Consider the following 15872-nt stretch of genomic DNA (forward strand, 5'->3'; position numbering starts at 1 on the left):
AGGTTTGTTGCCTCTGTCGACCAGCTCCTCCGTGTTGTCCCTTACCCTAGGACAATTCGCGGAACATCCTGTGTTGCCAGTGTCTGTCAAGTCGTGTCTTGAAGATATCCAAGCTTTCACTTGACACGACGTGTTCTGGTAACTCGTTCCAGTCTTTAGGTCCATCAACTGAGAAAAACTTTTTCCTCAGCTCCAGTCGTGCTCTTGTGATGGAAAGTTGCTGCCCATGTTTCCTCGAGTTTCGTTCGATAAACTGAATTAGATTTCCCGTAGCAGATTCGTCGTACATTCCATTGATGATTTTGAAGATTTCTATCATCCGGCCTCTTTGTCTTCTGTATTCTGTGGTTGGTAGCTTGAGTTCCCTGAGCCGCTCTTCATAACTTAAACCTCGCAGGGATCCAACTAGCCTTGTGGCTCTTCTTTGAACATTTTCTATACTGGTCTTATTCTTTTTAAGATTTGGATACCAGATTTGGTTCGCGTACTCTAGGTGGGGTCTGATTAATGCTTTGTACAGTTGTAGAAATACTTGTTTGCAGATGTTAATAAAACTTCTGCGTATTAGGGCAAGAATAGAGTTCGCTTTCTTCAACTTCATACAGATGTGCTCTTCGAAACTAAGTTTGCTGTCGGTCATTATTCCCAGGTCTTTCTCTATGTACACACTCTTAAGATTTTGGTCTTTGTTAAGATTGTACGTTCTCTCTGATGTGGTCTTCTTCTTTGATGTCAATGTCATCTTTACACATTTCTCTGCGTTGAACTCAAGGAGGCTCGTCTTCGACCATGTTCGGAGTTCTTCTAGGTCTTTCTGGAGGACTAGTTGATCTTCTACTGTTGAGATCTCTCTGTAGAGCTTTGCGTCGTCTGCGAACAGTAGGAGTGGGGACTGAACCACGTCTGTCATTGAGTTGATGTAGATGATGAACAAGACTGGTCCTAGTACCGATCCTTGCGGTATTCCGCTCAGTACTGGTTCCCATCTTGAAGGAATTTCGTTTACCATCACTCTTTGCTCTCTTCCATTGAGGAAGCTTCGGATCCAGTCGTGGGTTTTACCTCCAATTCCAAGTTGATGTAGTACTCTGAAGAGTCTCTGGTGAGGGACTGTGTCGAAGGCTTTTTTGAAGTCAAGGTAGATAATATCCACTTCGTTATTCTTATCTAGCGCTTCTGTCCAATCGTCCATTGCTCTTAAGAGCTGCAGTGTTGTCGACCTTCCAGTCATGAACCCATACTGTTTCTGACTAATCAGGTCGTTTGTCAGAATATGGTTCATGAGGTGTTTTCTTACAAACTTCTCCATAACTTTGCAGCATACGGATGTCAGGCTAACCGGTCTGTAGTTAGCTGCGTCTTTCTTTGGTCCTTTTTTGTAGATCGCTGAGATGTTGGCCCTTCTCCAGTCGTCCGGGACTGTACCTGTTCTCCAAGATTCGTTGAAAATTTCTGTGAGATATTCAGCTATTTTTTCTCTTGCTTCCAGCAGAACTCTAGCGTGGATTCCGTCATATCCTGGTGATTTCGTGTCGTCTATTTTTTTTAGTTGCTCTAAGACTTCACTTGTTGATATATTGATGTTGTCGTCGATTTGGTCTCGGTTTGTGACTGCAATGTCCCAGTCTGGTTCTTCTTCTTGGACAAACACAGATGCGAAGAACTTGGATAACCTTTCTGCTTTCTCATAGTCACAGCTTGTCGTGTTTCCATCCTCCCTCTCAAGGTCGGGGATGGTTTCCCTTGTTTTCGTTTTCTGGTTGACGAAAGACCAAAACGCTTTCGGGTTGCTCTTGCACACCGCTGCCACAGTTTGTTCTTTTTCATGTTGGCGTTTTCTAGTTAGCTTCCTGACCATGTTCCGTCTTCGTGCGTACTCTCGATACGACCAGTCCGAGTTCTCCTTGATGAACTGCTTCCATGTCTTCTTCTTTTGTTTGATGGCTTCTCTAGTTGCGGAGTCAAGTGGTAATCTACTTTTTTCTCCTCTTGTTATTTTTGTCAATGGAACGTGGTTCTCCACTGCGGTCTGGATCGTGTCCCGGAAGAGCTCTCATTTCTCGTTTACATTTTGGGTGACTGTGGAGTTGGTGTCTAATTTAGATTTCAGGTACTTTCTGATGGCTATGAAGTTGGATTTCCTGTAGTTTCGGCGATACTTGATGTCAGTTCCTACAGTTAGAGCAAACGATGTTTTGGTCATTACATGATCGCCTTTTCCTAAGGGTGCACAATGGTCTATTCTCTTTGGTTCCAGGGAACTATGCGTCAGCATTAGATCTAGCAAAGATGGTCGGTTGTTTCTGGCACTTCGAGTTGGCGTCTTCACATGTTGTTCCATGAAAGAGTCCTTCACGGCTTCCAGGAATCTCCATTCGTTGCTCTCTGCTTCACCAGTTGCTCGTGCCACTTCCCAATCCATATCTGGATAATTGAAGTCGCCTACCACTATGAATTTTTTCCTTGATCTTCCGATATTTTTCAGATACTCGTTGACTTTCGCGTTGTTTTCGTCGCAGGATCTCGGGCTACGATACATGTTTACTACCGTTAAAGTGCTGCCGGCTAATTTGATCTCAAGTTGTTGGATCTCGGTAATGGATTCCTCACTTATCAAGTTATATTTTAGGTCGTCTCGGATGTAGGTCAGAAGTCCTCGTCCATTTTCCTTTGGGTTCATATTGGTACCCTCCAGTGAATAGTTGTCAATTTTGTGCCATAATGGGTCCCATAATGGGTCCCCGTAGAGTTGAGTTCTGTGGTTTTGCCTCTGATAACAGGATAATGTCCGGTTTGACTGTTGATCCCTCAATTTGTATCCTAAGTTCTGATGTCTTCTGGGCACTTAGTGTGTCCACGTTGCTGAACCAGAGTTCGAGGTTCCGTCTGTATGTTTTTTTCTGGCTCTGACTCTTATTATGGTTTTCCCTCGGACGAGGTGCACGTAGTCTCCTGTTTCGTTTGCTGTCAGGTTTTTTGCCCTCTGTACTAGTTCTCGGACAATTTCTCGATCCTTCATACTTCGGTCTGGAGAAACTCTCAGGTTGACGAGTCGTTTTTCCTTCCCCTTCAGTTTAGTCAAATTCTGTAGAACTTTTGCAACCTCTTCCTCTGTCTCGAATGTTACCATCAGTGGTCTATCTTTTGCATTTGGGTCATCTTGGGTGGGTTTCTTACCAAGGCTCGTAAGTCTGGTAGTTCAATCTCGCACAGTAATGAGTCAACTAGTTCGTCGTCTTCTTTGAGTCTCTCTTCTTCTCCCTGTTGGTTGTCTTCCGGTGCTCTGTGAATTACAATGTTCTTCCTTCGTCTACTTTCTTCCTCCTGTTCTCTTTTCTGTTCGGCAGATGCTTCTAGGATTATTTCTTTTATAGGTTTCACCGGTTGCTGAGGAATAGGGACCCAATTTTGGGCGGTAGATCCGCTCGATTGGGTCCCGCTCGATTGGGTCCCAGTTAGGATCACTATTATGTTTTGAGTTAAATTGATGTCAGAACTTCAGTTTAAAAATTATATTTGTTTTTTAAACTGCGTGCATTGAAGAGGAAAATGTTAAGATTTTTGCAAGCCCGCTTGTCCGATTCACGAATGTGAGAAAAATGACCCGGATTTAGATGGATATCACCACTTAGTGTAGTCGAGACTTTAGGGCACAGCCAAGGGTTTTTACCCTTCAGTTCATCAGTTCGTTGCCTTGAAATAAAAATATACAGTTTCAGAGTTTTGAATGAGTTTTGCTCTTAAGCCGCGTAGGACAATCCAATGAATGAGTAGTGATCCCCCACTATGAGACATCACTGCATCGTATATGATTTTAGGGACAAGGCACTATAGCACTTTTAGAGCTGCGTCATTCAAGCTATCAATATAAACAGAAACATCACTGCATCGTATTTAATTTGAAAGACAAGGCACTGTAACTCTTTTAGAGCTAATAATATACCATAATGGGTAATGTGGAAGGGGCTATAATGAGGAAAGACCCGATACTTTTATTTGCACAATTTTTCAGATATTTTTCTTGTGATAAATTAATTGTTCATGGTCCATTAGCAGAAAGCAGGATGTCCGAGAAGCCTTATCGTGGTGTATCGGCCGGTGGAAACATCTTTGACGCGCCGAAAGTTAACTATAGCGCTGAAACTAAAAACCTATTGAAGAGTTAGTGTGCAGTCAATTTTCGAACAAAAATCTTGCTGCTGATATTGTTTCATCTGATTTTCGTCATTTTTCAGCTATGATGAACGAGTCGAAACTAACCAACTTCCAGCAAAGAAAGCTTCAGGAATCTGTGAGAGGTCAAATTGTTTACACCGAACTACTTTTTTTGCTGACTTTTTGCAATATTTTGGCAGGAAACGTTTCAACACTAATCGCAGATTACAGATCTGCAGCCGTAAATTATTTGTTGAAAATATCATTATATATTGACTTTGGGCCGCTAAAGAAAATGGACCAAATTCAATAGATTGCATTTTTATTTAGATGGGAACTCATTACCCCCTTCGTGCAATCCAACTTCAAGTGAAAATAATTCAAAAGCCAAAAGCGCATCTTCGTTGAGAGCACCGAGAAAGCAACACACCTTATCGTAAGTCATTTTCCACCTGTTAGTTAGCAAACGTTAAAAACCATCACAGCGTAGCACAGGATTCTAAATAAGATAAGGGATTTTTTCCGCCTGTGCCCCCCCCCCCCCCCTATGTTTTATGCACCCGCCCGTTATACAACACGTGTCTTCTAAGTCTTTGACTTTTCTAACGCTTTCGACAAGATAGACCACGGTTTACCTCTTCAAGCTATCAAAAATTGGGGTAGGTGGACAACTGAAGCTCATAGAAAGTTACCTAAGGAATAGGCGAAACAAGGTTGTTCAGAGTCATCAGCTGGTACTTCGCCATATTGGGCACCCGCTATTCCTTATATTAATAAAATAAGGACAAAATTAAGTTTCGCTCTTTCGCGTAGCTCCATAATCTGCCTCCGGCGCCCTGCAGTAGAAGCGTAAATAGGAACTATTGTAGAGGAAGGGAGGCTGTTGTGCTAAATGCTTTATATTTTTTCTAATCTTGATTCAAAATCACGACATATTACACTTTAATTGCCTTTTACCATATCTATATTGATTATAATTCTGATGCTTTAATTTCATTATCTTTTGCATCTGGTGCTTCAATTTTTGACTACTGTCAGGACTTATAAATACACATAGGAGTTGACTTGCTGCCCCCGAGTTGACCGACTACCCTTTTAGGGGAGGGGCTTTCTCTTAATTGACGTTCAAAAAATTAACGATCTACCGAACGTTGTTTTTCATTGTACTGTTTACGTTTGCTGATAATTTACAGCTTTTGGGTGACTGAAAGCTTTTGGTAAAGAAAATTTGGGCGACTGCTAGCGAGCTCAACTCGACTTGGATTCAATTTACCAATGGAGTTATGAAAACAACATGAATTTTAATCTTAAATACCAATTTATTTGTTTTAATAACGCGCCAAAGATGCAAGTTCATCTGGGTTAATCAATCCTGCAGTATGAAAAGTCCGTTGAAGATCTTGGACTTACTGTGCAAAGTGATTTATCTTCGAGCCAGCACATTGAAGCCAGAATTGAACGTTCCAACAAATTTTTCCATCAAATTCAATCTCGGCCAAATAAATCTAGTGAAAAGTACGCTCATTCCGATTGTCACTTTTGCTTCCAATTGTTACATGCCATCAAAAACAGTCCGCAGGAATTTAGAAACTTCACACAGAAAAACTACGAAGTGGATAATTCCCAATCTAAGTACCAATATAAAGAAAGGCTAATGTATCTTTATGTGTCACCTCTTGGGTTTTTTTAGTATTATCCGATCTTTTCCACTTATCAAAAATTGGCATAGGCAGGTACGATATTTTTATACTAATTACTTAGAAATCTCAAATCAGACAGAAGGTCAAGCAATTCTTTCGTTTTACCCAAAATAAAACGGGAAGTCCGCTGGACTTTTTTCTACAAGACAGCTTAACGATTAAACTTGATTTCAACTTTTGTTAAATTAAGCGAGCCTGCAGGGCGAAACAGACAGATGCTCTTGGACGTTCATCTGCTTGTGATTGCTGTCGCACATCACCGAGAACTTTAAGAGTTATCTGAAATAATGACCTATAACTCTAAATACGAAAGGGAGATTTCTCGCATTTCTGTGAACGTCCTAATAATAATAAAGTAGAATTATGAAAAGAGCCTTTAAACAACAGCTTAAATTATGTTTTATCAAACAGACCAACCGAATTTTGTTCCTGGGGAATATTCCCTCCGTTTCATCATCTTCTAAGCCATTCTTTAATCTTATATCGTTGAAGTGGAACGCAGTACCATTGTACATGCGAGATACAAGTTTTAAGTTACAGGAGTTTAAAAGTCGATTAAAAATATCTGATAGCCGAGTCGACAGCAGTTTCCATTCAACAAGCTAGCACAGGGCGTGATTTTTGCTTCAAATAACCTGTTCCAGTTAAACCTCATTAAAAACAATTTTTCGTGTCTGCATAAATTGTATACATTTATTCTATATTTAGATTTTTATAAAATCTGAAACATGTAAATTAAAATTACCTCTTGGTTAATGTTACATGTTATAAATTTTTTAATCAAACATTATTGTTTTCTAATTCATAACAATTTAAGGTTCGGTTTTCTTAAAATAGTTTAATAAAAAATATGTTTGAATCCTGCAACCATTTTGTCTATTGGAACTCTTTCGTGTCGTTTAAGCGTTTCGCTGTAACTTTTTTAAATTTGCTCTTCGACGTTTCTTTTCTAATTGTAATTGGAAATGTGTTCCATTTTCGAATAAAGTTACGAACAATTGAACCATTATTCCATTTTGACTTACATTTTTGTTCTAAGAAAAGGTTATGGGTTCGTTTGTGTACAATAATTGGCAGGTTTTCCAAAAATCGGAAATATTTTTTGGAGCGATTTCTTGTTTGTTGGAGAATGTTGAAAAACCTGTTTAATGACACCCGTGTTATTTGGAGCTCTGCTGGAAGAATTTTAGTCTACAGAAGTAGATCTCTGGCAGTATCGTATTTGGTTTTCATAAAACAAACTTTTATGCCCCATTTTATCTGTTTGTTAATTCTGTCAATAGAATAAGATGGTCAAAATGGATGAAAAAAATGCACTAAAATCTAAATGAGATAAAATTAGAGACTTAAAAAGATTTATTAATAGCCGCCCTCATCTTCTCAGCCGGCTATTATAGCGCTCCTTTTTTTTATACTTCGTCGAATAAAAAAATGTTCTGCTTTACCTCATTTTGCCGCTTTTTCAACATTTTGCGTGATATCTTTTTGACTTCTCTAGGCTAGTTTCTCTCTTCTCTCATTCTGCTAAAAGTGATTATGAACAGCAGTTGCTCAGCAAAGCAATTCAAAATGAACAGAGTCAGTATAAAAAATTAAGTCAGTAGTAGAAACGGGATAAACCCATAAAGCCCAATTTTAGATGCCCGCTATTTGAACGTCGTTCCTATAAGTCTTAGTCACCATCTCTAATGCTTATTGGTATTGATAGTAGCCCCTGTAGCCTCTCTCTAAGAAACACAAGTACGTTATGTTCAACTACGAAATGCCATCAAAATAAATCGGACTTAAAAAATGTTTTTGTACAAAAATCTTTTTTTTTTTCAATATCTTCTATTCTTTCAATCCCAATCATGCTTATTGGAATCAACGGCGGCTATTTTCAGGCAATCTGCCGGGTATGTTTCTAGTTTTTAACGGTACCTGATAACGTCAGATATCCCTATACGATAATATAGTGTTCTCTCTCTTAATATAGTAAATCATTGTAAAAAATGTTACGTGCCTCTTTGGGGAGGGTGCAAATAATATGCACCCACTAAGGGCTGGGGGACACAAAACGTAAGAGACTGGAGAAAAGATATAGGGGGGTACCTGGTCAAACAAATTTATATGCAATATAACTTGATTTCTCGAGTGCATTCTTTAGTCCATATTTATGCCGTTCTTTCCAGAGATGAAATTGGAAGTTTTGATGCGCATCCTAGAAAGCAGTTGCAACGCATGCGAACGTTCGAAAATCTTCACAAGTGATTATCAATGTCCATATTTTCATATTTACTTTTGAATGTTGACCTTTGATGAAATGTTTGTTTGCACTGTCTTACTGACTATACGATTTTAAGATTTTTAGAACATAGACTCTAACATGGTTTTTAACTTGTTCCAAGTCAGTGAGGTCGAATCAGAAAAAAGTCATCTGAAAACCAGAAGCGATTTTTTAGGAAAATCATTTGAATCATAAAAACATCAATAGCTTATGAAAAAGGTTAATCAAATTCGCTAAGTGCTGTTCGGCTGTCAAAATACCACTTTGATCATTAAAAAAGAATACTGAATTCAATCCATTATTGCTTTGCAAAAACAAATAAGTAGATTGCGCAAAACAAAATGGCAGTGCAAAGTATCAATAATAATAGCAATGTCATTACTGAAAAAAAAAATTATTTATTCGAATTGGAACCCAAGAAAAGTTAGTTTTTAAACCTTACATGTTTCCGAGAAAAACAATCCGATAACTGCATGCAAGGGTCTCCTTTAAATTCCTCAAAAATATGATTAAAGATTTGTTTTTTGAATTTTTTTTTTATTTTCGTTTTTTCTTAAGCGACAAGGTAAAGAATTCCAGTCCTGTAAAGCTTTCTAGCGAATAAATTTTCTAGTTTTGAGCTCTTGAATTTATAGCCCCAATACTCGAGTCCAGTTCTTTCATTTTTGTTAATTTTCCAGGTTTTAAGTTCACGGCCACTGCTTTTATCAAATGCTGGTATTTGGTTGGTTTTAATCTTCCAGATATAATTAATTCGCTTTAATTTCAAAAATTAATGCATAGGTAGAATTTTATGCTCTAGTTTCAGATCTCTAGATGAATCAAACTTTTTCTTAAAGAAGCTAGCTTTAACTGCCCAATTAAGTTGTCTGTCCAGTGTTAGAACAAGATTTTGGTTGATAGACTGAATGATAGTTGCTGAATAATGTATGTGACTCAACACTAATGCGTTGAGAATGAGTTTTTTCATATTTTCTGGAATTGTTCTTCTTATTGTATAAATAGTCTTAATACCGGCAGCCATTTTTTTAGTATGTGTTTTGTTTCTTCTTAGAAAGTTAATAATCTATCAATGTGGACGCCTAAGTATTTGATCCTCTTTTTCATCAATGACTACATTGTCAACAACCATTTGTGTATTGGCAGTTCGTTTTGTTTTGCTAAAGGCTATGAACTCTGTTTTGAAGGCATTGAGACTTAACTCATTTGATTGGAAAAAGGTAATTAACTTTTGTGTTTCCATTTCTAAATTTTTTTTGCCATCTTCGATTGAGGTATTGGATGTGAGAACGATTGTGTCTTCTGCATAATGAATAAGCTCTGTTTCGTTGTCAAGGTTTTTATGCATGTCATTTATGTATAAATTGAACAGCAGTGGACCAAGGACCGTTCCTTGAGGAACTCCTATTGCGAGTTCAACTGGATCCGATAGAATATTTTGTATTTTTACTTGCTGCTCGCGATGAGACAGAAAATTTTTGATTAATAGCCTGGACGATGTATTAAAACCTAACATATCTAACTTTTCATCCAGATTTTTGTGGTTTATAGAGTCAAAAGACTTGGATAAATCCAGTAGGGCAGCAGATACATATTTATTTTTATCAGTTTCTGATTGTATAAACTCAGTGCAGTACGTGATTGCATCTGTGGTCGAAAATCTTTTTCTAAATCCATATTGCATTTTGGTGATCAGCTTTTCACTCCATAAGTAATCTACAATTTGATCTCTGAGAACAGTTTCAAAAATTTTTGATATACATGGTGTGAGTGAAATTGGTCTATAGTTGTCTGGATCTTTTGTGTCCCTTTTTCGAAAAGTGGTATTACATTGGCTTTCCTTAAAGATTTTGGAAAATTTAGTTCTTTGATGGATTGATTTATTATGAATGACAGATGTGGACCAAGTTCCGACGCTGCATCTTTAAGTGCCCATGTTGGTATCGATGAAGGGCCTTCGTTTTGTTTTGCTAAAGACTATGAACTCTGTTTTGAAGGCATTGAGACTTAACTCATTTGATTGGAAAAAGGTAATTAACTTTTGTGTTTCCATTTCTAATTTTTTTTGCCATCTTTGATTGAGGTATTGGATGTGAGAACGATTGTGTCTTCTGCATATTGAATAAGCTCTGTTTCGTTAAGGTTTTTATGCATGTCATTTATGTATAAATTGAACAGCAGTGGACCAAGGACCGTTCCTTGAGGAACTCCTCTTGTGAGTTCAACTGGATCCGATAGAATGTTTTGTTTATTATGAATGACAGATGTGGACCAAGTTCCGAGCTGCATCTTTAAGTGCCCATGCTGGTATTGATGAAGGGCCTTGTATTTTACTTACCTTGAGATGACGTAAGGCGTCGTGACATTCCTTATGTGACAAAGCGGAAACTGAATGTTCGTTTTGAAGGGTTGTTTTTCTCTCTAAGGCCCCTGTAAACTTTTGGTACTTTGTATTGGCCAAGTTGAGAAAATCGTAAAATTAAGAAGGCTTGCCATTTTTATAATCTCCGTTATGTAGTCTCCGAAAACGTTTCTCAAACATTTAATGTCCGTTTGCGTTATTCTCTGAATCCGTATTTCATTTATCAGTTGCCACTTTTGCCTATCCGTTGCCGCAGCTTCAATGGGATCTGTGTAAAATTTGTTGAAATCATTTGTTTTAAAACATTTTAAAACATTTTTTAAAACATCTTGCTTTAGTTTAAAAATGTTCTGTAATTTTCGTCGTTTAAAATTTGTCTCTGGAAATTTTAAGAGACTTAGTTTTTCTAGTTAGCCATTTATCAGGCAATTTAAAATTGTTTTTATTGTTTCGTATATAGCAATTTTTGAGAGGCGAATGGTGATTTAGTACTTGCGCTAGAAGATAATCAAAAACTTCAACCATTTGATATGGGTTAAGTTGTTGTTATATAAAAGTGACCAATTTAAGTCCCGTACAGATGTTTGGTTGCTTGATTTTTTATAGTTGCTCTTGTCATGAATATATTTAATTAATCGGAGTTGTTCTGTTTTTGCATAGCAGTTAAAAATACCTAAAATACCAAAATGGTCACTTTTTAGGTTAGTATCACAAGCGAAAACTTTTTCGAATAAGCTGGGTTCACTTATGAGATAATCAATTAAGCTTCGAGTTTTTGAGTCGTTGGAGATTCTTGTTGGTTCTTTGTTATTCTGAACCTGTAGTCCATAAGGTGTAGTTACTGTACACAGTTTTTCTCGTTCTCTCTTTATTAAAAATCAATGTTGAAATTGCCTGTCACAATTATCTGCTTATTTTCAGTGGTAGCATAGTCAAGGTTTAAAGCTAATTCATTCGAAAACAAGCTAGATTGTTTTTTATTTGGGCAGTAAGAAATATTTAGTAATACTTGTTTTTTATTTGCGATGGTGAGAGTTATCCAGATCGATTCAAACTGTGGGCTAAATTTGTTTAGATCATGCCTTATTTTTGGCGACAGATGTTTTGGAACTAGTGCCATAACTCCTCCCCCTTTTCCTATTGTCAGACATCGATGCTAACCTGTCGTTGAGCAAGCATACATAATCGTCTAAGAGAGGATTGCAGAAATTTTCCTCCTCAGTTTTCGTTAACCAGGTCTCCGTGAAGCAAAAAAATACAGTTGGTATATGTTGTTATCATCTGTTTCAAGTAAAAAGTTTTTTTTAGAGATGCTCTGGCAATTCAGGCAAAGAAGTTTTTATTTTTTGCGCCTTTTTGAAGTATATTTTGGGTCTGAGTTTGAGACAAAACTGGCCCTGGATTTGTTTTTATGTCGCCAGATCTAAGGAGATTGAAACAAATCATAGCAAACTAGAGTTCAGATTGCATATGTCTAAGGTATGGATGGAACCTACAAATGTATCCATCAAATGTGCTCGGGGTAAAAAATCCAGCAAATCTGCATTGCGCCAAAGCAACAATGACATTCGATTCCGTTGCCAGCCTACTACACGAAATACGCCACAACGTATATGCCCAAAATATGCCAAAGTATTGTCGGAAAAGCTTGCCAGATTCTTTTAAATTTTCCGATTCTTAAAGAGAGAATAACAATGTTTGATTGAAGTATAGCTTAGCGCATTCAACTCGCTAGTATTTGCTTGCACTATAGGTGCTGGACCTATGGCAGCAAATGTTCCAAACAGATCACATCTAAGCGACAGATGCAAGGAACCATGCGCCGATGTCCGCCATTTAGAATAAGATCAGCCTAGCTTCCTCTGCCTCATAGGGTGTCGGTCGCTGCGAAAAAGTAAACCAAACAAAGTTCATATTCTACCATTGATCACGAGCGACGGCTGAGCGGTTTTTAGTGGGTGCATAGCTTTTGCCTGAGTTTTTAGTGAGAACATCACCTTGTTTTTAAACTTATATTGCACTGTTTATATTGAACGTAATCATAAGAACTCCTTCTTTCTCTCTTTCTCTGCATTAATTATATACTGAAGGGTAAGTGTTATATATTCCTTCATGCTATTCGGATGTAATTATAGTTTTTTATGAATCGAAGGTTTGTATATATATGCGGATATTGAAATTAATTGCTTTCGAAAGGAGTTTGTTGCAATTATATATTAGTTTTGTGGTTTTTTTTGCAATTTTTTGCTGGACCGAATCTGACACTTTCATCCTCGAAAACGGGTTAAACGGTTAACGTCCGGAGGGTATTAAGGGCTCTTAGAGCCTTTTGGCTGACTAGACTAAGTATTCTATTCTTCGAAACTGTTTGGAGACATAAAATCATAGTGAGAAGCGCGATTCTTTGAGTTTGAACAGTGGCTAGCTACTGACAACCAACTGCTCGGCAGTCGTTTGAGAGCAATTCGACCGGCATTAGTGGATTATGTTTTAACTTATTTGAAAAAACTTCTCTTCAAGTCATCAAAGTTCACCTGGGCGCTCTTCGGTCTACGAGGGCAGCACAAATAAAATTTGAACGTTATTAAACTTTCAGCATCGTTCTCAGTATTATTTTTTCGTACCTAACGAATAGCGTCTTTTGTGAAAATAGTTTTTCTTGATTTTAGTGAAAAAGCTATTGAAATTTGAAGCCTAAATAATTGTATAGATATTTGATGCAAAATTGTTATTTCATTACAGTTTTCAGAACAATTTTTTAATTAAATTTCTCAGGAAACATTTTGACGAGGCCAAATTTTATCGACGCTGCCTTCATCATTGTAGTTGGCGACATGTGCTTCACGTTTATGCAGTCCAAAAGCGGATGTTTCGATATTAGTTGAATACACCAGTCCAATATATCGATCGATATCCAATTGAGTAAATAGATTTGAAAACCTGGATTTCATTTTTTTAAATCTAAACAGTGAGATGTGATAATTGAATGAGCTAGTCTGTTTTTTGAATAGTATTTTATAGTTTGAAATCTGAAAATATTGAGTTTTTCCATCAATTTTTTGTATATGGTGTTTTCCGTTTTCAACTGCACAGGAAGAGTGCGACAACGATAATTGTCGGGGAAATTTTGATGAAAACTTCTAAGTAAGTGACTACTAAAAGAAACTTTTTATCATTGTTTCAAATCGGGCAATGAGTTTATGTAACTGAGATAAAGTAATCAGGTCGCTCTTTGTTGAGTCGTAGTCTTTTTGTTCCGACCCACTTTTTTTTTTGGGGGGGGGAGGAACTATATACTCAACTGGTTTTTTTTCCAGACAATTTTGCCGATCGATATAATCTTTGTAGAGAGTTGTGAGTAGTATCATTAGAAGGCCCCTCCAGCGTAGAATATGGAATTAAAAAGATTTTTTCAATTTTCGATTTTGATAGGGAGTTATCGAGGCTTAAAATTTTGTAATTATTAGACGTAATTCATCTTTTTTTTTCACATTTTCGTTATTTTCGACCAAATTTTTGTCAATTTTGCAAAAATATGTTCAAAATGTTAACTGTAGTGTTGATTGATTTCATCTCTAAAGATAGAGGAGGGTTGCTGAACTGTTCGATCCGAGTTTTTTTGGCTAGAATTAATGCTAAATTTTTCAAAGTTCTGACCTTTTTGTCAAAAATGGGACCAAAGTTGATTTTTTAAGCCCACTTGCATTAAATTTGCTGGAAGTAGATACCTTAAAACTGGCCATATTCTTTTCAAGCTCAAAAAGAGCTGGTTGTACTCCCGCTGGCTTTAGGAGTCATCTAGAATTTTAATTTTGCCAGTTTTTTTTAAACGATAATTATACAAAATGCAATATTTTCGACAAACTGAAAAATTTTGTTTTAAAAACAGATCTGTTTCACAACCATTTGAACAATTGAGTGTTTTGTTAGACGCGCAGCAATATCTGGGCTAATCTTGATCTTAACATGGATCCTTACGATAAAAGAGTTTTTAGATTTTAATGGGACGCGACCTTTTTCAAAATATTTCCGCTATGGAAATGTTTTATGCAAATTACTGACAAGATTTTCAAATCAGGGCTCAATTAATGACAGATAATATTTACAATAAACAAGACCCAACAAAATTTTTTATCTGTCTTTTTTTTTGCTTTCATTTTCGTCGCCATGTAACTGAATCTCACTAATTCGAAGTCTCAACTAATTTTGTTTCGCGCTTGATTATACGTTGACTGATTGCTTCGACCATTTAGTTTCATGAAAGTTTTTCCGTACTGTTCAATTTTAAGGTTTCTTTTTGTTGTCATGTCTATGTAGTCCTTTTTATAATGACGACTCGTCGATGTCAAGATGAGTAGGAAGTGATGATTTACAGTTCTAGCGGGTAACATCCTATAATTATAGTGCCTTGACCAGTTTGATGTATTATTGTTTGAAGTTCTGGCTTCATGTAGTTGTTGTTATTTTGTGGGGTCATGACTTAGTCTCATTATTAACAGGCCCAATTGGCTTCCAGAGGCATTGCAGCCTATCCAGCGCTTTTTGTTGAAATCTAAAGTGTTATAACTTTTGAAAGCATTTGTTTTCAAAACCATATTTGCGTTTTTGAGCTTCATTTTTAACTAGTTTTTTGGTCGGTTTAAAGCTCAGTCTCTGTAAGCACAGGTTACAACCCAGTTCCAGTGAGGTATATTTTTTTCTTTATAACGGTTTTAGCTTCAAATATTTGCTGCTGGGCTTTAATACTGCTGTTACTACCAGATTTCCTAAAATGTTTGTACAGTTTAAAGGATTTGTTTTCTTTTTAATTTATATTGTTAATCATTGGTCCCATTGGCTGGAATTTTGAGTAAATGAACATTAGATAATGACATGTCTCAATTGCTTCCAATTGAGATATTAATGAACATTTTATTGTTTTCAGTTGATATCTAATGACCTTAATAACTCTGAAATTAAGTGTTTTCAAAAATAAAAACATATTTTTGAGTTTCTTTGTTCTTTTTAACCAGTGGCATTAGGAACGACCTTTTAACCAGTCGCATTAGGGTACGACAGGTCTCATATCTTTTCTGATGAAGTGCAGGTTAAAATGTTTTATTTAGAGATGTTTGCTGATGCGAGTTTGATTTTACAATTTCTTTATTATCGACATCGAGTTTCGGTCGTAAATAATGTTTGCTATTTGGTTTTTATTTTTGTCCTTACTTGTAGTCCTATTATCATCAACTTTTATCGACCGTCTAGCGTGGCATTATTAAATTCTGTTGGTTGTTTTTTGAACGATGTATATGTTTTTGAAAGTTTTCTCTCTGGCCCTCATTTGGTAGCCATTTAAGTCAAGAATGTGGATGATCAGTGTCGGAACATTATGTGCGTACGCACATTA

At 36.8% G+C, this 15872-nt stretch overlaps 1 protein-coding gene across 1 annotated transcript in view; it reads left to right on the top strand.

Annotated features, from left to right (window-relative positions):
* Positions 1-4016: 4016 nt before the first annotated feature.
* Positions 4017-15872, top strand: part of LOC142348392 (UPF0193 protein EVG1 homolog) — a 34569-nt gene continuing 22713 nt past the window's right edge. Inside the window, exons 1-3 of the mRNA XM_075399725.1 lie at positions 4017-4161; positions 4236-4298; positions 4486-4591. Of these exons, the coding sequence (XP_075255840.1) occupies positions 4065-4161; positions 4236-4298; positions 4486-4591 (266 nt within the window). The 5' untranslated portion in view covers positions 4017-4064. The remainder of the gene's footprint in view (positions 4162-4235; positions 4299-4485; positions 4592-15872) is intronic.

This window comes from Convolutriloba macropyga, chromosome 10 (assembly GCF_964194025.1).
Source record: "Convolutriloba macropyga chromosome 10, txConMacr16.3, whole genome shotgun sequence".
Taxonomy (NCBI): Eukaryota; Metazoa; Xenacoelomorpha; order Acoela; family Convolutidae; genus Convolutriloba; species Convolutriloba macropyga.